Below are 27,924 nucleotides of genomic sequence, written 5' to 3'. Positions count from 1 at the left end.
TCATAATTTATTCACTGTATGATAAATAGAAATATACAGAGATGTATATCTTGTTTTATAGAGAATTGGTGGTAGTACTACAAAGTGTTAAAAGCAGAAAATGTCCAAGTTACTGCAGGATTCACATAAAAATTTATGGACATAGTAGTTAAATGACTAAATCACTCAGTGGATCACTAGGTATCACTTTCTAAAATTCCTAGGGTTCTGGGATTTAAGCGTGAAACTGATATAATTTCTTAGTGTTTTAATGCTAAGCCAAATATGTGTGAATTTAATCTTAAACGAATAACCCTCTTGGTGGTCTGCAAGGCCTCAGAGGTTTAGTTCTGAGCACAGTCTGGGGCCCAGAGGTGTGATGGAGGCTGTTACCTGACTCTATGATGTTTTTGTAATTTTTTTTGGGGTTTATGTTTCTATGTGGTTTTTCTATGTTTAATATTGTCACCGGCCAGGGTGATCTAACAAACAAGATTGTTAACAACAATCTCAAATAGATGAATGCGAAGGGAGAGAGAGAAAGCAAACTGAATGATCAGTTTGAATCCACAAATGTGCCCTAAAGATTGAGAACTGGGAGGGAGTCTCCCCCTCCCCTTACTTCTGTCAATCCTGGAAGTGGTTTCAGCCACCCTTCCCTTAGTTGGGGGCAGCTTCCAGGACTGGCCTTAACTCATCACACGCTACTGCTTGAGCAGGGGGCTGGACTAGAAGATCTCCAAGGTCCCTTCCAGCTCTATTCTATTCTATTCTATTCTATTCTATTCTATTCTATTCTATTCTATTCTATTCTATTCTATTCTATTCTATTCTATTCTATTCTTATCCTTATCCTTATCCCTATTCTATTCTATTCTATTCTATTCTATTCTATTCTATTCTATTCTATTCTATTCTATTCTATTCTATTCTTTCATTCCATATTCTACTCTATTCTATTCTATTCTTATTACATATGAATTCTTATTAAATTAGAATGATGTATTTTTTTATTTGATGTTTTAATTTAAAAATTGTTATATTTTGATATTCATTATTCAATTGAATATTATTTCTAAATTTGATATGTGTTATTATATGTTTCTAAATATTCATCTTATAGAGGTACGTTAGGGTTCTATTCTAGTCTTTCATTCCTAATATTCATTCTAATTCTATTCTCTTCTATTCTATTCTATTCTATCGCATTTCCATATTCTATTCTATTCTATTTCTATTCTTATTCTATTCTATTCTATATCTATTCTAGTTCTATTCTGATTCCATTGCCATTTTCTAATCTATTCTAATTCTATTCTAGTCTATTCTATTCTGAATTCTATTCTATTCTATTCACCATTCCATTCCATATTCTATTCTATTCTATTCTATCCATTTCCATTCTATTCACATATTCTATTCTATTCTATCTATTCTATTCTATTCTATTCTATTCTATTCTATTCTATTCTATTCCATTCCATATTCTATTCTTTTCTATTCTATTCCATTCTATTCTATTCCATTCCATTCCACATTCTATTCTATTCTATTCTATTCTATTCTATTCTATTCTATTCTATTCTATTCTATTCTATTCCATTCCATTCCATTCCATATTCTATTCTATTCTTTTCTATTCTTTTCTATTCTATTCCATTCCATTCCATATTCTATTCTATTCTATTCTATTCTATTCCATTCCATTCCATATTCTATTCTTTTCTATTCTATTCCATTCCATTCCACATTCTATTCTATTCTATTCTATTCTATTCTATTCTATTCTATTCTATTCTATTCTATTCTATTCTATTCTATTCCACTCTACTCTACTCTACTCTATCTGAGCGCTGTGCTTGTTGGGTCTATCCGATGGGAAGAGCAGCTGAATTCCTGTTTGATGCCAAGAGCCATCTTATTCACATCTTCGACTTGTTTGGCGGCAGCTTTGTGAATCATAAAAACATCAGTGATTAGTTTCCGCTGGCTTTCCCCCACTCTTTCTTTTGAAATGAGTCTGAAGTGTCTTCGATGGAACTGAAAACAAGCTGATTGAGAGACATTTGTGGAGATTCTCAGCCATCCGGGTCACAGTTGTCCCAAAGGTGCTTTTTCAAAAGGCAGCTGGACTGTCTCTGTCTTTACTTGAAGACGTTTCACTTCTCTTCCAAGAAGCTTCTTCAGTTCTAACTCTAACTAGTGAAATGTCTTCAAGGAAAAACAAAGTCCAGTGGCCTTTTGAAAAAGCACCTTCGGGACAGGTTGACTGAGAGACAGATATAAATTTGCTTTGTGTTCCCCCAGCCCGGTGGTCCCAGCCCCCTCCCTCAAGCAGCCATCTCTCCTGCAGGTGAATGTCAGCCAGTCTCTGGCCCATTCAGACCAGCAGTCCCTGGAGATTGACAACTACCTGGACTCATCGCTTCTGGAGAGCTCCTTCATCACGTTCCCTGGCCTTCGGACAGAGGTGAGGAGCACCAGGGCTTCCCCCTTTCTCTCCACATCCACAGGCAGCCCCTTCCCGTTCCTGGACCTCTTTTCTCCTGCCTCCTGCAGTGTTTCCTTGTGTTTGGCCAGGTCGCCATCTTCTCAGTGACCCTTTGGGAGCTGCTTTTCCTGGAGGAGAGCAAAGAAGGAGCCAGGCACGATTTAGTTATTTAAGTAATTTTTATTAATGCCCCTCCCCCATCTGTAGTAAGGGGCTCTGGGTGGTGAACCCTCATAAAACAATGAAAACAATTACAATGCAATGGAAAATTAATAAATATAGCAGCAGTTGAGGAAAAAGCATATAGCTATGAAACGGGGCCCTTCACACCCTCAGGGCCCCTGGGGACGGGTGCAGAGTCAGGTCTTGAAGGCTTTATGGAAGCCCCACAGGGTTGGGGTCCACCTCAACTCTGAGGGGAGAATGTTCCAGAGGGTAGGGACTACGGCAGAGAAGACATCTCTCCTGTCCCCGTTCTTTGTCTGGAGGGACCCATAATATGTACCCAACCCGTCCAACCAAACTGGACCACAGAAAACACCAGGAGAAGACGGTCTCTTGAGTAACCTGGTCCCAAGCCATGAAGGGAACACACGGAAGCACACTGGCAACCAGTGTAGCTCACGTCATAGTGGTGCTACTTGTGTCAAATATCCAACACCAATTACTACTTGGGCAGCTGCATTTTTGTATCAGTCGAGGCTTCCAAATGCTTTCAAGATACGATAAGAGGACCTTTATTGTCACTTTCTTCTGTGAACACAGTGGCACACATTAAAAAAATGAAATTCTGATGCCTGTTTTTTGAAAGAAAAGTTAGATATATACCCATCCACACAATGATGGGATTCAGCCAGTTCGCACCAGTTCGGCAGAACTAGTAACTAATTTTTTGTTGCCCAGGCCCAGAACTGACTTCCGGAAGCGGCATCCACACAGAGAACTGTTTGTTCACGTATTTGAATCCCATCACTACATGCACATACATGCACGCACATACATATGCTATACACACACACAAACACACATATATTAATCACAGTCCATTTTGAAAACAGCAGAAAAAAGAATCTTGAGAGTTAATATGGTACAAAGCTATTACTGAATCTAGTTGTAACAAAGAAAACCAGGTGTATAGCATCCCAGGCAATACTGCAGACCCTGATCAAGCAGCGCTTGCATGCCGTGTCCTGGATAGAAGGAAGTGAACTTCCAATCATCTTTTCTGCCGTCCTCACCACTCTCGGCACCACCTTCCTGTCCGAAACAGTAATACCTCCAAGACAGAGAGTCAACCAACACGACAGGACGCGTTCCAACGTCCCTCTGTAGAAAAGGCATCTCAAGGACAGCCAATGGGCTGAACACTTGTCTCTTTCACTCTCTCTTCCTTTATAGGCTTTTTCAGAGGAAACCAAAACCGATCTGATGCTGGACGATTCGAAAAGGTACTGTAGGTCCTCGGCTTCTCTTTGCAGGGGTAGGCAACCTTGGCTCTTTTATGACTCGTGGACTCCAGCTCCCAGAATTCCTGAGCCAGCCACGCTGAGGAGAAAGGGAGAGGTTTCCAAGCTGAGCCATGCTGGCTCAGGAATTCTGGGAGTTGAAGTCCACAAGTCATAAAGCAGCCTAGGCCTAGGCCAGGGGTGGGCAACCTTGGCTCTTTTATGAGTCGTGAACTCCAACTCCCAGAATTCCTGAGCCAGCCATGCTGAGGGGAAGGGAGAGGTTTCCAAGCTGAGCCATGCTGGCTGAGGAATTCTGGGAGTTGAAGTCCACCAGTCATGAAAGAGCCAAGGTTGCCTACCCCTCTTTAGGAACAGCTTAGCTTCTTAAGAACAGCCAAACGTGGCTCAATGCTGCCACCTGCTGTTTGCAAGTAGAGTTTAGTCATTTGGGAACAAGGCTGGAAAAAGTAGTCCTGGACTGTAGTGAGCCCAGAATTATGGTGATAAATCACTGTGGTTGTTAAGCAGGTCACCACATGCCCATGCCCAACTTTACAACTTTTTTTTTGTAGTGGTCTTTAAGTGAGTGCGGCAGCCATTAAGCAAATCTCTTTTATCCAATGGGCGTTTTTTTTTTTTGCCAGAAATCAGAAGTAAATGCTGGAAACTGGCAAAAAATATTGAAAACCGTGGCCGTGTAACTGCAGGACACTGCAAACAGCCACAAAGTTATGCTGGTTACCAAATGCCCAATGGAGGAGAGGTGCAGCCATCAGAACTGCAAAATCAGGTGCTTTTGGGGGGCTCCATCATAACTTTGAAGGTCACTAAGTGACCATTTGTAAGTTGAGGACTACCTGTACAAATCTTGAGACCGGGGAAGGGGAAGCAGCCAGAGAGCTGTAGGTGGAGAATTTGGGCTCAGCTTCTCTCTGTTCAGTTCCCTCCCTCAATTCAATTCAGCCTGATCCGGTGGCAGTCCAATGAGGGCCTCCTCAACTGGCCAGACCTGCTCAGCGACCCCTCCATCATGGGCAACACCATCCAGAAGCTGAAACGAGGGCGGACCAGTCGTCATCTCGGCCTGGAAGCTCCTTTGGCCCCTGAGGGGGACGGCCTGACACCAGCCTTTCCCCAGGGTCAAGGCAGATACTTCTCTGCTTCCGGTGAGGAGGGGGTGCAGAAGCCACAGGAGTTTGCGGGGGGCTCGCAAGGGACTTTGAGGTCCGGTGTAGAATTGCCCCTTGGATCTGGGCTGCCCAGAGGGGGACCCTGTGTGAAGAATCGGAGGGCTTTTCTTGAGGCTGGGAGAGGAAGGACAAGAGGGCCTCTGACAGGTTCTCAGGGTATCTGCAAGGTGGTCTGAAGTTCTTGTCAGATTTTTATGGGCCTTCTGTGAGGGGTGCACAATACAAATGGGCAGAACCTTGATTGCACCATCTTGTCTTTGTTTGACCACACCCTGGAGGCCCCTCGGAGACACGATATCTCTGCATTAGAAAGCGCTTTACGGGGTAGAGCCCGGAAAAACTCTGAGCTCCACGTGTTAATTCGCACTCAGCGCAAAATCAAGGTTTTAAAACACGGGTTTGTTGAACCTCACTAGGCCAAATCAAGCTGTTTTGAGTGCAGTGGGCCTTCCTGTTTCGCCTCGACCTGCCCAGGGCTCCCAGAGTCCTCAGGAGGGGGATTTCCCCCCTATTGGGAGGCCAGGCCCAAACGTGTCAGCAGTTCTCCCCCCAACCTCTCATGCTGGAAGGAGGGAGGATACTCTGACTGGGATGACAGTGGCAACAAGAGGACCTTGAAGACCAGCTTGTGCCGAGGAGACCTGCTCAAGTCTCTTGATTTGTTCTCCCCCCCCCTCACAAATTTCCCATAGGGTTTTCCATGCAGGACCCAGAGAGGATGGCCTGCCCCTCCTCTCTGTGGGTGGGGGGAGGGCTCCCTTCCCAGCAATTTGCAGTGCGTTCTGTTGGCACGGTGGAACGCTTGGTCTTGTGAACCCATTGGGAAGACAGGCCATGCCCCACAATCCCTCCACAACACCCATCCGAGGTACCATCCGCCCTGAGAACTTGGTTTGTTCTTCCCATAACAGATGAAGATCTGATACGGCAGATTCTTGCAGATGGAGCTGGTGGCATTCCTCATCTTCAGGAAGTGGGAAACGGCCCCAAGGTTGAAACGGACCTTCTCTCTGGGCTGTAAGTCTATGGGGAGGGAAAGAGGTATATGGGGGGGGAAGCTCTCAAGAGTACCCCCTTCCATTCCTCTGGGTTGAGTTTGTGTGTGTGTGTGTGATGCAACATATGCAAAAGGGGTGGTGCATTGTGTAGGGTTTTCCTTGGCTGGCTTACCCTGGGCCTCCCACCTGGTGAACCAGGAGGAATCTGGGCTGAGAGGCCAGTGGCTGCACCTGAAAAGTCTTAGTTTCTTCCCGCCAGTATTTGAAGGCGTTTCTACATTAAATTGTTCCGGTAGGTCAAACGTGCCAGGAGACAAGACGGAAGCGATCGTGTTGCAGAGGCTGAACGAGAAAGGCCAGAGCGTTGCAATCCCTGGGCGGGAACTGAATCATTCCGCCAAGTCAACCCGAACAGGTAACCTCGTCCTGGCCACGGGGGCCGCCTCAGGCCTCCCACGTCCCTTCCGAGGGAAGCCTGCAGAGACCTGGAGCTTATAGCGTCCAGAAGTCTCACAGTTGCCTTCCTGGTGGGATTTTAGGGCCAAGACGCCTGGAGGTTGATGGGCACACCTGGCTTGAGAACTGTCCCCCAGCAGCCGAGAGGGATCTGTTCCCCTCTTCCTGCAACTCAGTCGTGACTGTTTTGCTTTTCTGCCCCCTTGTTAAATAAGCCCTAACTCTAAATTCTTACCCTGCGTGGGGCTTCCACTAAGTTAGGGATCAACTCCGCACACCTTTCGTGTATTTATTGCACTCCGGTGAGGACACTGAAATACTCCACAAAAGCAATTGGGTGCCGTCTTTAGATTCCTGCAGGCCTCAGGAAGACTCTGCTAAGTGTGGCTCTTGCACTCCTGCGCCGGCTGGAGAATTGTGCCAAGATTTACCTTCCCACCCCATTTCTTGCCTGCAGTTGTGGACCACAGTCTTCGGAAGCGCCTGCTGCCCTCTTGGTGCTCCTACTTGGCACACACCATCAGCGTCCTCCTCCTCCTCGTCTGCTTTGGGATCTCAGTGTGGATCGGAGTGGGGTTCAGCTCCAGCGTGGCCCTCATGTGGCTGATCTCAGGGATTTTTAGCTTCCTCTCCTCCTTTTTGCTCTGGGAACCCCTCAAGGTAAGTCCTGGTAGAAGACAAGACTTAGAAGACCGCTCTAGGTTCCCTCCTCCACTCACTCTGGTAGTCGGTTCCTGTTCTCTCTGGCCACATTCCATGCCTTACCCCCCCCCCGCCTCATTTTCACGTTCCATCTTTTGTTTGTTTGGGTTGCTGAAATTTGAGTAGGCATCCAACAAATATTTCTGCCTGTTTGTCTCCCACCTCCAAGGGAAACGGCGATGTCAAAATTGCTGTGGAGAAATTCTGCCTCAACTTGGCCTTCAGGAACCTGCCTGCAGCTCCTGGTTGGACCCGGTGGCTGAACTCTTTGCAGATCAGCCTCTTATCTTCTCCTTGGGAAGATCCAGGCTGGAAGGGCAGAGAGCCGGTTCTGTAAAGGGAGAGGAACCTGGACACAGGCACCATACGCAGGGATTGTTGAGGGCAGTTGCACCTGGAGCGCTTCCCCCTGCTGGCCCAACACAAATTCAGGAGTGTCTGTTCAGAGCATTGTGGACAGGAGGAGCTGTCCCTAGAATAGTAATAGGCTAGCCAAAAAAAGAGGCCGTTGATTTAACTAATAGATATTCCCTGAACTGAGGTGGCGCAGCAGTTCGAGTGCAGTACTGCAGGCCACTTTAGCTGACTGCGTTCAGCAGGTCAGCGGTTCAAATCTCACTGGCTCAAGGTTGACTCAGTCTTCCATCCTTCCGGGGTAGGTAAAATGAGGACCCAGATTGTTGGGGGCAATGTAAATATATATATATATATATATATACATTGCTTACTGGTGTACACCGCTTAGAGAGTGCTTGCACTTAAAGCGGTATATAAGTCTCATAAATAAATGAATAAATAAATAAATGAACTGGGGGGGGGTTGCATTAGGCAATCTGCAACGTCACTTCCCACTCCAGGGCTCTGATCTTTTGCCCGGTCTGTACCTGCAGATCCTCCTGGAAGCCCTTTACTTTTCTCTGGTGGCCAAGCGTCTGCACCCGGAGGAGGACGACACCCTGGTGGAGCACCCCTTTGTGGAGCACGTCTCGGAGAAGATTGGGAAGGTCCGGCCTCCTCAGGGCTTTGCTCTGTTCCAGGCCAAAGAGGAGGCCAGAAAGGTCAAGCTTCTGCACAACCTGCTCAAGGTGAAAAGGGGGGAGGGGGTCAGCTGGGAGGGGAGGACAGAGCCCTGGGATTGTGCCCAAGGAGAGCAGAAAGGCCATCCCCCCTTCTGGCAGCAGGAGTCCCCGGCGTCCTGCTTTAAAGGGGAGCCCGTGAGAGATCCCAGAGCAAAATGTCCTTTCCGTGCCCGGTTTGGGGGCTGCTTTGGGCTCTTGTCCCAAAGAGTGGCAAGTCCCCTTCTCTGTTCCTCCTAGAACTGCTTTGTCTACATGCTGTTCCTGCTGGTGATCCTCCTCACCAACTACAGTGGGCCTTCACACAACAGCCAGGCCTTTCTTCTGCAAAAGTCCATCAAGCAGCAGCTTGGCGTCAGGCAATTCCTGGATATTAAGAGGTATTTCTGCTGCCTGGTCCTTTTAGCCGTTCACCCTTTTAGCTTTGTAGACATTTTGAGGCTCCTCAACTGAACTTCACCAATCCCTTCCTAGAGATCAGCAGACCACAGAATATTCTCCCTCACTTTGCAGGTGCCTTTAGAAATGTCACGCCCAAGAACCAAAGCTTGTTTATTAGAGGGCAAAAGATTGTCTGGGCCCTTGTCGGGGGTGGGAGTGGGGTTTCATGTCTGGAGGCAACATCAGCCACGCTTGTTCAAGAACCTTCAAGAACTGAGAGGTGGAGGGTGCAACCCTCTTGGCCCTCCTGGAACTTTCAGTGGTGTCGCTCTGGATTGACTGCAGGAAATCAGAATAGGAGGCCTGATCTGTGGTGGTTCTCCTCCTCTCTCCGGCCGGCTCCAGTTGGGACAGGAGGGGGGGAGAGGATTCAAAGCGAGATGGACAAGCCTCACTGTGTCCATAGAACAGCCCAGCAACCTGAGCTGCCCTGGTTGGCTTCAGGTGCAATTCAAGGTTCTGGTTCTGACCTCTCAGCCTGGCCTGACCCAGGCTTGGTATTTGAGGGATTGCCTGCCTCTCAGGGTGTCCGCCATCCTGTTTGCTCCCGCAGGGCTGGCTGGCTTTGAGTCCGCCAGTGGCACAGCCGCTTCTAGCAGGACCCTCGACATTCTCGGTGGAGGCGCCTGCCCCTTGAGGCAGCCCCTTGGCCATCAACACCCCCCCACTTTGTCCTCTTCAAGTGGTCCCTAAAACCCATTTTCCCCCCAGGCCCTGAGTAAGGATTCACTGGTCAGGTTGGGAGGTCATGTGGAGATCTGGCATTTATATTGTTTCCTCCCAAGCTTGTTTGTAGGCTGGTTTTTGAACATACATACATTTGTTTCTTTAATCCTTTTGGAGTTGGGCAGTCCAGACAAACTGACTGACAAATAACACAAAGAAAAGCTGCCAGTGGATTGGGCCCGTGGGGATTCGATCCATTTCAGCCTGCCCCGTGGAAGGACTGTCCCAGCTTCTCTCCCATGCAGACCCCCTGAGAGCAGCCCCTGGGGGGAAGGGGGGAGTCACACCATTCAGGCCCTGAACTTCACCCCAGGCGGAAGGCTGGGCCACCTTGCTCGGTCCCAGGGGCAGAGCAGGCAGGGAGGGGTTAGATCGGCTCTCTCGGGGCCGGAATCCAGCGGCTGCAGTGGAGACCCCCTTCCATTAAGAGTCCCCGCTCATTAATAGGAAGGCAAGGATGGAAAGCGCAGCCCCAGCCGAGGGGGGGGGGGGGCTAGGCTTGGCAGGGGCTGGAGGGGCTTTGAAATTGGGACGAGCATCTTCCAGGCTGAGCACGGTCGCTCTCTCCTTTCCCTTCTTCATCGTGTTGGCGCAGATCGGATGACTTCTGGCTTTGGACCACGCAGGGACTGTTGCCCTTCTTGTACCGGAACCGGTCTGCCCAGGAAAGCTCAGGTATCACCCTGGGGGCCCCACGACTGCGACAAATCCGTATGCAAGAAGGTAAGTGGGAAGCGAGCGGGTCTTCGTCTGTTTAGTGGTGAGCCCTGGTGCCGCAGTGGTTGGAATGCAGCATTGCAGGCTGAGTCTGCCGACTGCCAGCAGTTTGGTCCTGATCAAGCGCGAGGTTGACTCAGCCTTCCATCCTTCCGGGGTGGATAAAATGACGATCCAGATTGTTGGGGTCAACAGGCTGACTCTATAAAACTGCTTAGAGAGGGCTGTAAAGCACTGTGGAGCGATATATAAGTCTAAGTCAGCGTTTCTCAACCTTGACAATTTTAAGGCATGTGGACTTCAATTCCCAGAATTCCACAGCCAGCATTGCTGGCTGTGGAATTCTGGGAGTTGAAGTCCACATGCCTTAAAATTGTCAAGGTTGAGAAACGCTGGTCTAAGTGCTATTGCTATTAGTGATTGTGTACCACGTTCCGGGTGTGGAGTAGAAATAATTGGTTTAAGAAACAAGGGCAGCCTCCTCCCTGCCACAGTCTTATTTTGCGTGTCATCTTCTACCAAAGCCTGACTCTTCTCTGAATTGCTCAGATGCTCCGGACCGGCTCTCTACAATGTCTTGACCACGGATCCCCTGTTGGATTCCATTAATATGGAGCCTTTCCTGATATTTGGGCTGAATCTGAACATGCTTTCTTACTAATTAATTTATTTCTATTTCTGCACCACTGTCTCACCTACGGGACTCTGGGCAGTTTACAAATAAAAAGCATAAAAAGAGACACTTTTTTTTAAAAAAAAAAATCAAAAGCAGAGTTAACAAGAGTTAAAAAGTTCAGAATTGCAAAAGTTGAAAAAGGCAGAGGGAGCAGCTTCAAGCCGCCAACTGCCCCCAAGGTTGCATGACACTCTTAGACCCCCAGGCTCTTAGGCACTGTCAGAATCCAATTATATTTCATCTCTAGTTATCAATTATAGAATGCCCATTTCTGCCTTCTCTGGATTCTGTCATATGGTGAAGGGAAGGGGGTGAACAAAGGGGCTTTATGGCCCTCACTTCCTTCGGTACACTTCAAAGGAACTGGGTGTGTGTATCACCAAAAGAACTAACCATAACAATGGGGCTATTACCTTTCATGTACTCCTCTCTGAAGTCTCCCTCCAGCTGGCAGTAAGGAAAAGGAGGTGGGAATGTAATGCCTGAGACTGTCGCTGGAAGAACGGGGTGATTGGGTGGGGCTACTGGGAAACCCCTTAAAACCTCCAATGGGAGAGCTTGGATCCCAAGTCCTGTCTAGAACGCCTGCAACCATTTCTTCTTAATAAAGGATGCCTGTTGGAAGAACTATTCCAAGAGTTCTGTCTTCTTAAGATGCAAAGTGGGGTGGGTCCTTACAGGCACTTTCCCTCTGGGCCAGACAGAGGGATCCCGCCTCTCCTCTAGGGCCCTCCCAACCAGAGACGCCCTTTCTCAGTCCTACTAAAAGCCAAATGAAGTCCCCTCACTGCTCGCTCTCGTGTGCCTGGCTGGAAGGGGAGAGCTGAGAATTATAAAGAGGTTCAGGAGAAAAGGCCCAGTCGGGGGCATCACCCAGGCAGCTGAGCTCCGAAGGCTAAGCAGGGATAGGAGAGCAGCAGCAAATCCCCCACCGTCCCACCGGGGAAGCTGAAAAACACACTGGAGGTAGACAACCACCAGACACTTCTGTGTAGGTATTGTTGCCGAGTAAACAATACAAAAGAGTGTGACTTGATGACCAGAGCAAGTTTGGTCCGGTTGCCACGATTCGACATTTAGACGCCTTTGGCTCGGATGAAGATCGAGACTTCATTGACACGGTGTGACTTGATGGTTTTGTCTTTGGAGAAGACGACTCAGGAGCTGCAGATTTGCAGGTCCAGCAGATAAACCACGGTGCCCCCCTTTTCCCGACAGAGTGCTTCAATTCGCTGGACGAGGCCCTCGGTGGGACCGAGCGGAAATGCGCTTTCAGTTCTAGCAGCTTTGACACTGCCAGCTACGCAGCTGGCTGGAAGAGCCCCTCGGACACTCTGGGGCCACTCTGGACCTCCTCTCCCCCTGACCTGGCTGGGTGAGTGGAGCCCTTCCCTTCCCTTCCTTTCTCTCCCCCGCCCAGGTAAGAAAGCATCCTCCATTTTGGTCTGACCGTTTGGGCGTTTCCTTCTGACTTGCCGTCATCTGTGGCCCACCTCTTCTCCAAGAGCACAGGGCAGGTCGCATCTCAGTCCCTTAGACCAGTGGTTCTCAACCTTTTTAATGCCGTGTAAGTCGAGGACTACTCAACTGGTCGTAAGTCGAGGACTACTCAACTGGTGCAGCACCATTTGCAGAAGGGGACTTTTGGCGGGCTCAGCAGGGCAGAGACAGCCTGGACAATTCCTATTGGCTTTTGGAAGCCAATAGAATTAGACTCTATTCAAGAGAGTCTATTCTATTGGCTTTCAAAAGCCCATAGAATAAAAGGGAGTAGCACAGCTAAGGAAAAGGGGGAAAAAATGGCGGACTGCGTTGTTTGGCGACCCCTGTGAAATGGTCGTTCGACCCCAAATGGGGTCCCGACCCACAGGTTGAGAACCACTGCCTTATACAAATTTCCCCACACAGGTAGTCCTTGACCTACAACAGTTCATTTAGTGACCATTCAAAGTTACAACAGCACTGAAAAAAGTGACTTGCAGTATGACTGTTTTTCACACTTTCGGCGGTTGCAGCATCCCCAAGGTCACAATTCGGATGCTTGGCGACTGGTTCATATGTATGACGGTCGCATGTGCGTGCACGGGGACACGGGATCCCCCTTTGTGACCTTCTGGCAAGCAAAGTCAATGGGGAAGCCAGATTCACTCAACAACCGGGTTACTAACTGAACAACTGCAGTGATTCACTTAACAACTGGGACAAGAAGAGTCGTAAAATGGTGCAAAATTCACTTCACAACCGCCTCACTTAGCAACAGAAATTTTGGGCTCAGTTTGGTTTGTAAGTCAAGGACTGCCTATAGCAGTGGTTCTCAACCTTTCTAATGCCGCGACCCCATAATACAGTTCCCCATGTTGTGGTGACCCCCAACCACTTATACATCACCGGGTGCCAGGGGCTTGGCCAAAGAAAAGGGGGGGGGAAATGGCGGACAGCCTTGTTTGGCGACCCCCATGAAATGGTCGTTCGACCCCAAATGGGGTCCCGACCCACAGGTTGAGAACCGCTGGCCTATAGTGACAATCCAGTGAGAGGGTTTGGGTTATAGAATAGAATAGAGCTGGAAGGGACCTCGGAGATCTTCTAGTCCAGCCCCTGGCTCAAGCAGGAGAACCTATACCATTCCAGACAAGTCCACTCTGTTCTTAAAAGCCTCCAGTAATGGAGTGCCCACAACTTCTGGAGGGAAGCTGTGGGGCGGAATGCAGCGTCAGGGTTGAACCTTCCAGATTATGCCAGAAACGAAAAGGAAGAGAGCATATTTTTTGTAAACCCTCTTGATCAAAAACAAGTCAGGGAAGGAGGAAGCAGAACTATCTGCTACTCAACAGAGAAGCCAGTCAGTAGCAGGCAAGAGTCACAATCAAAGAAAAGGTAGAGAAACGTTTAGGACAGCGGTTCTCAACCTGTGGGTCGGGACCCCAGTTGGGGTCGAACGACCATTTCACGGGGGTCGCCAAACACCCCAGATCCCGCCATTTTCTTTTTTTTTCCCTTATTCCTTAGCTGTGCTCCTCCCTTTTATTCTATTGGCTTTTGAAAGCCAATAGAATAGACTCTCTTGAATAGAGTCTAATTCTATTGGCTTTCAAAAGCCAATAGGAATTGTCCAGGCTGTCTCTGCCCTGCTGAGCCCGCCAAAAGTCCCATTCTGCAAACGGTGCTGCACCAGTTGAGTAGTCCTCGACTTACGACCGGTTGAGTAGTCCTCGACTTACGACTGGCTGGGGGTCACGGCATTAAAAAGGTTGAGAACCACTGGTTTAGGAGAAAACTGCCCCAAAGTGCAGTCTTTTGGACTTTTTACTATTGAAATGGTTTATTTACAAAGACCTGGAAGAGGGCTAGAGCAGAATCCTGGGGTACACAGAAGGGGCTTTTCCGGCCATGAGTGACCTGTGGGGCTCTCCTCCCCCCCCCTGCCCCCTTGTATTTCAGGGCCTGGTATTGGGGCTACCTTTCCATCTATGACAGCGGGGGTTACATCCAGGAACTGGGAACAACTCTCCAAGAAAGCAACGCTTGTCTGCAGGTCCTCCAGCAGAACAACTGGATCAGCAACAGGTGGGTGAGGATGGCAGGGGGGACCCAAGTGGGAAACCGAGGCAGTCTTGCTCCTCCCCCCCCCAAAGCTCCTTGCTTTTTGATAGTTTGACCCCTTCTTTCCATCTGTTGCAGGAGCCAGGCAGTCTTTGTGGAAATGACCCAGTATCACCCTGTTCTGGACCTCCATGCGGCCGTCACGTTCCGGCTGGAGTTCCCTGTGGCAAAGCATGCCTTGCCAGCTGTGACCGTCACTCCCTTCCCGCTGCACCCCCTTGGCAGGAGGGTTACCCCACAGCTGCTCATGATGGTCAGTCCCAAAGTTCTCTCTGCTCCTCCTTCCTTGTCCAGGGCAGGCTGTTGGCGCTGCTCCAGTGACCGTGCAGGAGAAACCAGGGCCGGGGCCAACAAATGATCTTTTTGGCCCAAAGTCCCTAATTCCTCAGGGCCAACTAAGAATGGAGGACTTCTGATTGTCAGGAGGTTGAAAAAAAAAACGGAAGCAACTTTCTTCACTGGATGATGGAAGGTGTGAACGAGACTCATCCAGCTTGGGCCACCTCCACATTTCCTGGGCGCTCAGCTGTCCTCTTTCCCCTCCCCATCCAGGTCTTCCTTATGATCCTGGTGGTCTATTTCGTGGTCTCCGAGTCTCTGGCCATCAAGAAAGAAGGCAAGGCCTACTTCGCCCTCCTCAGCAGCTACGGCCAGTGGCTGCTCATCCTGGCCACCACCTGCACCGTGGTCGTCCACCTCAGCCAGGCCACTCTTGCTGAGCGGCAGTGGGCAAAATATCTGAAGAACAAGCGGGGCTTCACCAGCTTCTACCCGGTGGCATCTCTCCACGTGGCCTTCAGCTGCCTGGCCGCTTCTCTGCTCTTCCTGCTTACAGTCAAGGTAGGACCTGGCGTCGCTCAGGAGGCGGTGGAATCACGGTTAGGGGGGCTTCGGGAAACATGAAGAAACAAAGTTGTGGATGTGACAATGAGCTAAACCTTTCTTAGTGGATTAACTTGCCTCTCCTTTAGTATCCTGGGTGCCTTTTCTTTTTTCACTCTCCCAGAGTTTGCCTTGGAAATGAATTGCAAAGATAAGATTTTTGTGATACGTAGAATAGCAGAGTTGGAAGGGACCTTGGAGGTCTTCTAGTCCAGCCCCCTGGCTCAAGCAGGAGACCCTATGCCACTCCAGACAAATGGCTGTCCGGTCTCTTCTGGAGACCCTCCCGTGATGAAGCACCCACAACTTCTGAAGGGCAACTGTTCCACCGGTTAATTGTTCTCACTGTCAGGAAATTCCTCCTTAGTGTTTAGGTTGCTTCTCTCCTTGATCAGTTTCCATCCGTTGTTTCTTGTTTTGCCTTCTGGTGCTTTGGAAAAAAGGTTGACCTCCCTCTTCTTTGTGGCAGAACCTCAAATACTGGAAGACTGCTATCATGTCGCCCCTAGTCTGCACTGGCTTGCTGTGGGTCTCCGGATGCAATTCAAGGTGTTGGTTATCACCTTTAAAGCCCTGCATGGCATAGGGCCAGGTTACTTACAGGACCGCATTCTGCCGCACAGCTCCCAGAGACCGGTGAGGTCCCATAGATTGGGCCTCCTTCAGGTCCCGTCGGCCAGACAATGTCGGCTGGCGGGCCCTCGGGGAAGGGCCTTTTCTGTGGTGGCTCCGACCTGGTGGAATCAGCTTCCCCCCCCCGAGGTTCGAACTACTCCCACCCTGCCGGCCTTTAAGAAGGCCGTTAAAACCCTCCTGTTCCGGCAGGCCTGGGGCTGATGTCCCCGGGGGCCGGGATATGATCGGACTCGCGGTATGACTGCTTTATTTTATTGTTTTATCATTGTTTTAACTTTGTACGCCGCCCTGAGTCCTTTGGGATTGGGCGGCATATAAATACTGAAATAAATATAAAATAAATAAATAGTTCACTAGACCAACCATGCCCAGTTCCTGCAACTGTTCATCGTATGTTTTAGCCTCCAGTCCCCTAATCATCCTTGTTGCGCTCCTCTGCCCTCTTTCCATCTCCATGCTGTTCATGGGAGAGAAGCAGTCGGCAGCATCGTCAGACTTTCCTGCATATTTTCTTTCTCCTCCTCACTGGCCATTTGGCAACATTTTTTTTAGTTCCCCAACGCTCTGTCTTTCCAGAATAGAGCATCGGATTATGCAGCGGAGCTCCTCCTAATCTCCAAGGTCCCTTCCGACATTATTATTCCATGTTCTAATCGGCAACGGGAAGGAAATAGCCTTGCAGATCTATGTGTGCAGGGAACTCTGCAAGGGGGAAGGTCAAAAAAATGGTCAGTATCTACAAAAGGGTGGGCAGGGCATTGCATACAGGTAGTCCTCAACTTACAACCACAATTGAGCCCAAAGTGTATGTTTCTAGGTAAGAAATGTGTTAAGTGGATTTTGCTCCATTTTACGACCTTTCTTGCCACCGATGTTAAGTGACTCACTGCAGTTGTTAAGTGGACCTGGCTTCCCCATTGACTTTGCTTGTCAAAAGATTGCAAAAGGGGATCACGTGACTCCGGGACATGGCGACCGTCATAAACACGAGTGAGTTGCCAAGCATCCGAATGTAAATCATGTGACCCTGGGGAGGCTGCAATGGTCATAAGTGTGAAAAATGGTCACAAGTCACTTTTTTCAGTGCCGTTGCAACTTCGAACCATCACTAAATGAACCGTAAGTTGAGGGCTCCCTGTGTGTTTAGATGTGTACATACACAAGGATTGTAATACACACTGCAGATTTTGACCCATCTTGCAGATGCTCCTGGATTTGTATAAGAGTTTTCCACTGCTAGTTTTAAAAAGGATGGCACAAAAACAATAAGCAAACAATCTCATTGAGAGTCTGGAAGGAGGGCAGAGAAGAGCAACTAAGATGATCCAAGGCCTGGTGACTAAAACATATGAAGAACAGCTGCAGGACTTGGGTTTGGCTAGTCTAAAGAAAAGAAGAAATGGGGGAGACATGATAGCAGTATTCCAGTATCTGAGGGGCTGCCACAAAGAAGAAAGGGTCAAATTATTCACCAAAGCACCAGAGGGCAGGAGAAGAAACAATGGTTGGAAACTGACCAAAGAGAGAAGCAACCTGAATTAAGGAGAAACTTCCTGACAGTGAGGACAATTAACCAGTGGAACAGCTTGCCTCCAGAAATCGTGGGCGCTCCATCACTGGAGATTTTTAAGAAGAGACTGGACAGTCACTTGTCTGAAATGATATAGGACAGTGGTTCTCAACCTTTTTAATGCCGTGACCCCCAACCGGTCATAAGTCGAGGACTACTCAACTGGTGCAGCACCATTTGCAGAATGGGGCTTTTGGCGGGCTCAGCAGGGCAGAGACAGCCTGGACAATTCCTATTGGCTTTGGAAAGCCAATAGAATTAGACTCTATTCAAGAGAGTCTATTCGATTGGCTTTCAAAAGCCAACAGAAGAAAAGGGAGTAGCACAGCTAAGGAAAAGGGGGAAAAAATGGCAGACTGCGTTGTTTGGCGACCCCCGTGAAATGGTCGTTCGACCCCAAATGGGGTCCCGACCCACAGGTTGAGAACCACTGATATAGGATGTCTTGCTTAAGTGGGGAGCTGGACTAGAAGACCTCCAAGGTCCCTTCCAGCTCTACTATTCTATGCTATTCTATGTTAAACCACTCTGTCTGCAGCTAAAACGATTGAGGGTGTGGATTAGGGGCAGCCTTGATCGATTGAGGCAGAAGCCACACTGGAGCAGGACTCTCCAATCCCTCCCCTCTACCGAGAGGGGTTTCTCGCCCTGGCCTTAGACAGCAGAGGTTGCCCCAACTGATCCCCACTTAGGCCAAGCCAGGCCTTGCTGAGCCAACGTTCCTCTCTCTCCTTCCCAAAGGCTTCCCAGCAGCTGCGCTTCATCCGACAGTGGTCCACCTTCGGCAAAGTTTTGCAGAAATCGGCCAGGGAGCTGCTGGGCACCGGTTTGGCCTTTGTGATCCTGACGTTGGCTTACACACAGCTTGGCTACCTGGTAAGGGAGGAGTGGACTAAGGGGACATTGTCCCACACAAAGTGTCAGATGCCTCTGCTCTGCATCTGGAGGGAGAGGAGAACTGGGCCCCTTCCTCTAACCTGCCCTGTAGGAAGCCCCTCCCCCTGGTTTGGCCCCCAACCCGTGCCAGTCCTTCCAGCCACTTTTTTTTTAACCACCCCTAGCAAAATGCCTGGTCCTCCGGCCAACCGGAGGGCATCAGCACAGTCACTTTTCTAAACGTGGCTTCTTCAGCCTCGCTTTACCAAAAGAGAGCTGGTTTTCCTCCTGACTAGCATCAGCCCCATCCTGCAGGCAGAAACCTCCTCGGCGTAGGTTGGGACTGTGTTTCCAGGGCGGGTGGTGATCCCTCCCCCAGGCTCCTGGACTCAGTTTCAGCATTTTGTTCTCCCCTGAAACCAGAGAAGTGTTCTGATAAGCGCCACTTCTTGTCTCCCCCCTGGCTCCTGAGAAGGTGTGCACCTTCCTTGCAGAGGTGCCTTGGCCCCACCCATGCACCAGCCAGAAAGATTTGGGGCTCAACTCTACGGTGTATCATTGTGAAGCAGTGGCGCCACATCTAGGACGTTTGTCTGCCTCTTTTTCAATCATCGGTCTCTGCTCTCTGCTTCTCAGGAGGTTTTCCTAACCATTGAACAAATACAGACATACTTGGAATATTGGGGTCAGGGGGGGGGAGGGAGGGGGAGAACCCCAGCTGCAAATGCCGGACTTCTCTGTCCATTCTGAGCTGAAAAAACAGGGTTCAAGGCCCAGTGATGTCTTGGGCAGTGAGGAGGTTGGGAATCAACAAACCAGCCTGTCAGAATCCAATTATATTTCATCTCTAGTTATCAATTATAGAAAACCCCATTTCTGCCTTCTCTGGATTCTGTCATACGAGGAAGGGAAGGGGGTGAACAAAGGGGCTTTATGGCCCTCACTTCCTTCAATACACTTCAAAGGGACTGGATGTGTGTATTGCCAAAAGGACTAACCATAACAATGGGGCTATTACCTTTCATGTACTCCTCTCTGAAGTCTCCATACAGGGCAGTAAGGAAAAGGGGGTGGGAGTGTAATGCCTGAGACTGTCGCTGGAAGAGGGGGGTGATTGGGTGGGACTACTGGGGAACCCCTTAAAACCTCGAATGGGAGAGCTTGGACCCCAAGTCCTGTCTAGAATGCCTGCAACCATTTTCTCTTAATAAAGGATGCCTGTTGGAAGAACTATTCCAAGAGTTCTGTCTTCTTAAGATGCAAAGTGGGGTGGGTCCTTACACAGCCCCAGTGAGGCCATTTGGCAGTCAGCAACACAGGGAAGGAAACTCCTGAGCTCCAGGCTGCCTTCCCGGAGGGACCCGCCTGCCCAGCCACTCACCCGGCCTCCCTCTGTGCCTGCACAGCTCTTCTCCTCCACCTCCGAGGGCTTCTCCAGCTTTGGCCGGGGTCTCCAGCTGTTCCTCACCGGTCTGCATGGTGGCAGGAGCTTCCACCTGCCGGCACCCGCGGGGCTTCCCCACCTCCTCTGGGCCAGCTACGTGATGCTGCAGCTGTGGTGCCTGTCGCGGCTCTTCCCCGCCGTGCTCATCCATCGTTACCGCGAGACACGCTTCGAGATGTATAGGCCGGCCTTCGAGTCCCAGGACTACGAAATGGTGGAGCTTTTCCTTCGGAGGCTCAAGATGTGGATGGGCTTCAGCAAAGCCAAGGAGGTGAGGGACTGGCAAGGCCTGGGGAAGCCTCCATGGCTCTCGGCCTCCTTTTGCCGGCCTGGCTAGTCTGGGGGACAGGAGTTCCTCCCCTCAGACGAGACTCGGGTCTTTGGGCTGCTGTCTCCAAGGAGGAGTCCCGTCTCTGGGGCGGCAGCAGTTCAGCGCCAGCCCAAATTGCGCGAGTGGCGTGACAGAGGCCTTTCCCAGCTGTGGAGGTGCCGTTCCCTCGTTGCTGCTTTTAGCGAGGCGACTGTCGACTGATGTGCCATCCAGGATGGCACTGGGATCCTGCACCTGCAGGGACAGGAGGCCGTGATCACAGGGTGGTCCAACCATACTAGTGAAGCCCCCACCCTTTTGATGGGTCTTGCATGTGCGAGGCACGCCCAAGGGACAGGGCTTCCATCAAGCCCTCACGGTGGCCCTCTTGCCTTTTTCCAACACCCTGGATCTCCCCACCTGACCGGGCTTTCCCTCAGTGACAGCGCTCAAATTGTTGAATGTGCCCCCCTGTGAACTTGCACTAAGATCAGGAGGATTTTAGGAAGCAGCTGAGGCATTTAAGGCTGCCCCCCCCCATTTTTTTCTGTTGCTAAGTGGACTTATTTTTATGCAGTTTTGGAGTGACTTAAGATTTTGTTTTATTGATTTTGATTTAAATTCAATGGCACGGATGGGTTTATACATAGCTGTAAAGTCTGCCTTGGGACCAGAAGGCATTTTAAACTATGTTTTGGTAAACAAATGAAAGGCACTTCAACCCTGGTCCATCGGGCAGGGAACTCCCTTCCAGAGCCTCGCTCCCCTCCCTGCCTCCTCTCCATGGGAAAGAGGGCCCTTCCCCACTTAGTTTTGCCCTCCAGTGGAGGCCCCACACCTGAGCAGGCACATCTTGCCTTTGAAGAGGAGCTGAGGAGGGCCGGCCTGCCCAGGGCAGCCTCCACCTCATGGTTTCCGGTCTGCTCCCTTCCTGCACAGGGTCAGACTGAAGGCAGATGCCCGGTGAAGGCTGCAGGGCTGGCAGCTGAAGGCAGAGACTCCAAGGAGGGCAAAAGAAGAGCGAGTAGATAAGTGGCAGGCAGGGGATTTTTCTAAGCTTGACTTTTAAGCACCTGCTTCGGCTTCCTCGTGTGGGGCTGCAGTTCTCCTCCATTATGGCTGGCGGAGTTTTGCTGTTGGGGCAATGCAGGTGGAGGGTCTCTAGGAGTCCCGTTTGGTCTCCAGGGCCCTCGGGGGAGGCTGGCCCAGGTCCCACTGCTGAGATGCTTCTCTCCCCGCAGTTCCGCCACAAGGTCCGCTTCGAAGGGATGGAGCCGCTGCCCTCCCGCTCCTCCAGCCAGGACTCCCGGTCATTGCAAGGAGCCACCCCCAGCGCCGCCTCCGAGAGCTCCCGGGCCTCCACATCCTCCAGCCAGCTGGACGGACTCAGCCTCGCCACCAGCACCGGCGAGAGTGTGGAACTCGATGTGGAGATCCAGCAGCTCCTCTCCCTCTTGCAGACGCTGCTCGCCCGCTTCGACCGGGTGAACGGGGCGGCCGAGGAGGTGTACGGCTTGGAGTGCCAGCTGGAGAGCAGCCGGAACCGGCAGGCCTGGCGGAGGGGCAGGCTGAGGGCCGAGCGGCCAGCCAACCTTTCCCACCCCATCCGCACTGCCCCCACCTGCCTGTCTTCCGAGCCGGGCCCCAGCAGCCGGCCCGTCCTGCCCTCCCGGCCCCTGAGCAGCCCTGCGGCCTTCCGGGTCATCCACAGCGGCCCAGGCGCCCAGCTGGCACCGCAGAAGACGCCGGTAGCAGCGGCCAAAAGGAAGAAGGCTCTATGGGCCAACAACCGAGTCCACCCCACCGGCAAGTGAAGCAAAGGGAGATGCTTCTACTCCGGCCTCAGGCTCCGTCTCCCTGTCCCTTCTGGTGGGGGCTGCAGGTCGGCTCTGGAAGCCGCAGGGGCACCAACCGGCACCCAGAGCCACAGCCGCCCACGATGCTGCCAGGTGACACACAGCCCTTCCCGACTCTTGGCTTCTGCAGAGGCCGAACAGTTCCCACCTGGTTTCCATGCATGGGGGGAGGGGGGGGAGCCAGGAAAGGCCAAGTCATTTGTGGTGTGAACCCCCCTTCAGGGAGAAGCAAGGACTCTCGGAGGGCAAGAACAAAACAAAAGTGTTATTTTTCACAGAAGCTTTACAGCAAACAAAACCAGGTTTGTGCGTGCATGTGTGTGTATGTGTGTGTGTGTGAGAGAGAGAGCATGTGTGTTTTTAATGGAACCTGTTCTGTTTTTGTAAGTCTGCTCAAAGGAAGAGCTGAAAAACCATGGTGGAGCAATGGCCAGGCTGAGCCTGGAGTGGAAGGACTGTTATCCCTGAGCGGAGTTAGAGAGCTTGGCAGATGGTGTGGAGAAGCTGGACTTTGCAAACAGAATGCGGGGCGGAAAGAACAGATCCAGCGGAATGGAATATACACTATATATATATCAATCCAAAGAGAGTGTCAGACTGAGATTTCAAAAAAAAAAAAGGATGCTTATTTTTGAGCAGTGTGCAGTTGAAGCCTCTCCTCTGCCAGTCAAAAACCGTTCAATGGGTCTAAAAACTAAGCAGGTTTGAAAAGAGGGGAGTGGGGTGGGGGCTGGCTGCGTGGAGAGGACCTGGGAGCCGGTTTCACCAGGTTTCGTTCCCGCGGCCGTTCTCCATTAAGGTGGGGTTGTGTGTATTACGTTGATTGCGTAATTGTATGGTTGAGGAACGTGACTGTTTATTTTTATAGGGTTTGTTTGTGTGAATGTATGCTTGAGTATGCATGAATGAATATATGAATATATTTATATATTCATTCATATGGTTTACTAGTTGTATTTACTGCCAGCACTTTAATCTATGCTTGCCTTAGCTACCAATGACACATGCAACTTTTAAAGAGCAGGATAATATATCATGGAAGCAGTATTTTTTTTGTTTCTTGTAGATCATAATTGGAAACAGGCCACTGGACTATGACCATAGATGGGCCACTTGTTCCCATGTCTTGGGAGTGACCCCCAGACCCCGAGTGAGGTGGCAGCCTGGAAGTACTGGAATGGCTCCAATTTGGATGGAAGAGGATGACCATCTAAGCCAGAGGTGGGGAACGAGGGCCCCTTTAGGACTAGTGGACTTCAACTCCCAGAATTCCTGAACCAGCATGGCTGGCGTTGAAGTCCATCAGTCCTAAAAGGGCCCTGGTTCCCTGCCCCTGGTCTAAGCGACGTGTTTGTGTTCCTGGTGCACACAAACTGTTGCTTGCAGATGAAGAGCGGTGGAGAACGAACCCACCAACTCATCATCTGTCTATTCTAGCTCCCAAATCAGAGCTCAGCCACTGCGATGGCCAGGTGACCATTGCAGGCCGGGCCCTGGATGTGCCTGGCCACCCTGCTCTCTTCCGAGTCCCACAAGGACCAGGATTGCGAGAGGCCCCACGGGGAGGCTGGAGATGACCCCAGGTAGCCACCTTCACCTGACCCCTTTGCTTTCATTCGGGAAACCCCTTTCATGGAATGCTACGGCTGGTCCGTGCAGGCACCCGTCTTTTTCCTTTCTTGTGACAAATCCCATCATAGTCCAGTGGCCAGTTTAATGTTATGTGTATTATAAGTAATTTATATGGGATTTTTACAGGAGGAAAAAATGTATATTTTTGTATGTTGGCTGTTTTTATAGCAGTGGTATTATGCTCACACGTGTAGATGGTAGTTATTTAAAAAAAAAAAGTGGCATCGAAAGCCTTGCTTAAACGTTGCTGGGGGGGGGGGGCAAAGCAATGTGCGGGGTTTGCCAGAGGAAATTTGGAGATGTTAGGGCAGGAGGCAGGACTTCCTGGCAGGGCATCCACTGCAATCCCTGCGAGACAATGCTCGCGCAACAGGAACCCCCGTCCCAGCGGCCCCTCCCCAACCGCTTTCCCCAAACCTCATAGCTTAGGCTGCCTTCGGTACCTAGGAGTTGCAAGGAGATGTTATTTCTTTTTAATAGCTACTTTGGGGACTGTAACCACCGTTTCTGACCCTTGGAGAAATACATGTACTTGTTTTGAATATCATTATTGATGAGGGTGCTATTGTCAAATGTCATATTTTATCATATTCCAGACGAGTAGAAAGGAAATTTCCTGCGTTTTGTGATGGAAACAGGAAAGATGGTTGGTTGGTGAAGAGATAGTGAAGAAGTTGGGGAAAAAAAGAATCAGAATGTGTTTTGCTTTGATTACTTCTTGGGCCAAAGTTCTCAGTCTCAGCCATTATCCAGTAGGGCAGTGTTTCCCAATCTTGACCATTTTAAGGCATGTGGACTTCAACTCCCAGAATTCCACAGCCAGCAACGCTGGCTGTGGAATTCTGGGAGTTGAAGTCCACATGCCTTAAAATGGTCAAGATTGGGAAACACTGCAGTAGGGAAACCGTTCAGGGCCAACTGCTGGCCATCCTCGTCCCGAGGTCCAGCTGACACCCCTCCTTCCTTTCTTGCCAGCTGGAAATGAAGTATCTAAAAGCGGGGAGTGGGCACCGTGGGGCAGCCATTGACCAGTGCCAGCCCAAAGCTGAAGGAAATGGGACATTGACTTCTTTAAACAACATCTGGTTTGAGGTTGATGTCCTTTAAAGAGCAGAGCCTAAAAAGCAGGCCAGTAAATGGAGGATGGACAGCTTGAGCCCAAGGAAGGGGACTTTACGCTTGTGTTGGTCGTTAAAAGTTCTTGTGGGTTTTTTAAAATGTCGGGAAATTGCAGAGGGTGGGACAAGTCAAGGCAGGAGCAGGAACCAGAAGGTGAGGAGGATGGTGAGGAGAGGCCTCTCCTGTTTTGCTGCAACAAGAGCTGCAAGAATAGCAGCAAATTCACCGCACGGACACCCTTCGACAACATCCACGAAGCCACATCTGCCCCCCCCTTCCAAAAAAACATTGAATGTATGTTTGGGCCTCTGTGGCCAGTTTCCTATTTATTCATGTCTGAAATTCTACCCAGCAACGCAGTTTACCCAACAGCTTGAAAAGGGTTTCTGAGTAGCGAGAATGTAAGAAGCAAGGGTGCTTTGTGCTAAATTTGCAGAGAAAGTATTTTCTTTTATACCGGTGAATTAGCTTGACAAGGTCATATTAAAAGACAATAGACTGCTCCATGAAAGTCTCTCTCTCTGTCTTTTTAAACCAAGCTGGGGCCACGTGAGAAACTGGGAGGGGGGCTCTATTATTCTATGTTCTACAGCAGGGCTCCCCAACCTGTGGGCCACAGCCCATTACCGGGCCATGGCCTAGTGGCCACCAGGCCGTGGGACAGGCTGGCCAGTGTGCACATGTGTGCATGCACACACTCCCTCTCACTAGCGCAGTGGAGCGCAAAAACAGGACGCTGCGCCACAGGGTGTGAAAACAGGACATTGTGCCTGGGGCCGCAAAAACAGAGCACCGCACCATGCAAGAACGAGGTAGGGCTAGTGAGTATCATGTGGGTGAGTATCATGTGGGTCTGTTTGTGTTGCGTACGTTCATGTGTGTTACCCCTCCCTTTCCCTCCAGTCCGCCAAGAAAGGTTGGTGACCTCTACAGTATATCTCATCAGCCAGTGAGCTCCTTTATGTTCCAAAAGCTCCACCACTGTTGTTCATCCCAAAGTCAATTTTAATTAATTAAAATTAACCCAAATTAGGGCCCAAATATCCCCACCCCACCCCAAAACAAAGGCCAAACCACAGGTATCATAGACAGAACACAATCCATACAAAAACCCAAAGAATTGCAATAGAAGAAGAAGTTAGAGAAGCATCCATGAGATGCCTACTCTCAAGACTCATGGTGGAGACCGTGATGCAGCCTCTAGAAACTGTAGTAGTCTCCACATGAACAACCAAATTATGGGTCCAGTATCTGCAACAATCCACATGCTACTACAACCACACAGCATCAGGATAGTACACAAACCAACTAAACCTCTCCAACACATCAAATCTACAGGTCGTCCTCGACTTAATGACCCAAAAATGCTTTTCATGAGGTAACTGGACTTCATTTTTTTCCTTGAAAACGTTTTGCCTCTCATCCAGAACTGAAGAAGCTTCTTGGGTAGGAAGTAAAACATTTTCAAGGAAAAAAGAAAGTCCAGTTGCCTTTTGAAAAGCACCTTTGGGACAACCATGACCTGGATGATTGGGAATCTCCATAGACAGTTATTAAGCAAAGTCATGAATTCGAGTGTGTCTGGAGATTCTCAATCATCCAGGTCATGGTTGCCTCAAAAATGCATTTTCAAAAGGCAACTGGACTTTGTTTTTTTTGTTTTTTTTTTGAAGAAGCTTCTTAGATGAGAAGCAAAACTTTTTCAAGGAAAAACAAAGTTCAGTTGCCTTTTGAAAAAGCATCCCTGGGTCCAATTTCCTTATTGTTTCTTCACCAGTCTAACTGCCTCTTTCTGATGCTGGAAGACTGCAAAAAGAAAGGTGAGCTCACCAAAGGAGAGGTTGGGATCCAAAGGCTGCAAATTCTCCCCAACCTTCCAATTTATTCCTGATCAGGAATAAAAAATTGGACTAATTATTTTGGCAGTCTAGATGCCTTCTCTCCTGTCTCCCAAAAGAGGAAAAAAACATTTTTTAAAAAAGGATTCCTATATTTACCCCCCTCCCTGGTTGAAAACGATTAGATGGTTTAGGAAGTGCATTAAGAATCTCCTCTAGGAAGTTCTCTGGTATTTGCCCACTGGGAATGGCTGAAGCATCTTCTCCCTTGGGGTGCTAAGTCATCTTTCAGCCCGTTTTAGATCTAGCACAAACTCCTTTCAAACTTCAAGACTTAAACGTGTTTGTGCATGGGCTTGTATTGTAACAAGGGTAGGTAGGACAACAGGTAAGTAGCAATACCTATTCAGCTGTTTCCTGACTTCTGTATAGGTAGTCCTCAGCTTATGACCACAATTGTGCCTAGAATTTGTTGCTAAATGAGACATTTGTTTTGTCCCATTTCACGACTTTTCTTGCCACAGTTAAGTGAATCGCTGCAGTTGCTTAATTAGTAACACAACCATGTTACTAATTGATCACACGACCCCGTCATAAATATGAACCAGTTGCCAAGCATCCAAGTGTGAATCACATGACCATGGGTGCTGTTGTAACTTCAAACGGTCACTAAACAAACTGTTGTAAGGACTACCTGTACTTAGAATAATTATCTGAAAGAAATTTTCCCAGCCACCTTGGACATAAGGGATTGGCTTCAAATTTTCAGAGTTCCAGAAACCCTGGACATATGTGTATGAACATAATATGTTTTACTGAAGCTAGCAAGAAACCTTGAGTTGTGTGGGGAGGTTGTGTAATGAGCAGTAGGAATATCCTTGAATAGGAAGAAAAGCACAACCAAGACAGCTATCAGATAAATGAAATCTAGGGCAGAAACCTTAATGGACAACAGGGGTCTTCAAACTTGGCCCTTTTATGACTTGTGGACTTCCCAGAATTCCTCAGCCAGGCACGCTGGGAGTTGAAGTCCACAAGTCATAAAAGGGCCCCCTGTCTTATAATAATAAAAGTACTATTAGTGTTCATTAACAAATAGAAAGAACAGATGGTTGTGGCCAAGGAAGCATCCACATTCCCAGAACCATTGACCAGTCTGGGGAGATGCTGCCCTGTGACACCTCCAGGTTAGTTGAGAAGACTTCCAGGCAACTAAGGAGAACTGAAGACGGCTGTGCTGAGAGCAGAGCCGATGACC

General features: G+C 49.5%; 1 protein-coding gene across 5 annotated transcripts in view; it reads left to right on the top strand.

The window, feature by feature from the left end:
• Positions 1-25,339, top strand: part of PKD1 (polycystin 1, transient receptor potential channel interacting) — a 159,146-nt gene extending 133,807 nt beyond the window's left edge. For 2 of the 5 annotated variants that reach the window (XM_039349704.1, XM_039349703.1), the window contains exons 31-46: positions 2,333-2,449; positions 3,869-3,918; positions 4,882-5,084; positions 6,020-6,125; positions 6,403-6,521; positions 7,020-7,222; positions 8,155-8,349; positions 8,581-8,720; positions 10,103-10,230; positions 12,119-12,275; positions 14,342-14,467; positions 14,582-14,756; positions 15,056-15,343; positions 18,333-18,467; positions 19,874-20,182; positions 21,463-25,339. In XM_039349704.1, the coding sequence (XP_039205638.1) occupies positions 2,333-2,449; positions 3,869-3,918; positions 4,882-5,084; positions 6,020-6,125; positions 6,403-6,521; positions 7,020-7,222; positions 8,155-8,349; positions 8,581-8,720; positions 10,103-10,230; positions 12,119-12,275; positions 14,342-14,467; positions 14,582-14,756; positions 15,056-15,343; positions 18,333-18,467; positions 19,874-20,182; positions 21,463-22,035 (3,024 nt within the window). In that variant the 3' untranslated portion in view covers positions 22,036-25,339. The other 3 variants (XM_039349705.1, XM_039349706.1, XM_039349707.1) reach the window with 3 other exon arrangements.
• The last annotated feature ends 2,585 nt before the right edge of the window (positions 25,340-27,924 follow it).

The sequence above is a fragment of the Crotalus tigris genome, unplaced genomic scaffold (genome assembly GCF_016545835.1).
Source record: "Crotalus tigris isolate CLP2741 ecotype Arizona unplaced genomic scaffold, ASM1654583v1 scf7180000018301.7375997, whole genome shotgun sequence".
Classification (NCBI taxonomy): domain Eukaryota; kingdom Metazoa; phylum Chordata; class Lepidosauria; order Squamata; family Viperidae; genus Crotalus; species Crotalus tigris.
The sequence above is the reverse complement of the archived record's forward strand: the minus strand, read 5'-3'. Positions and strand labels throughout refer to the sequence as shown.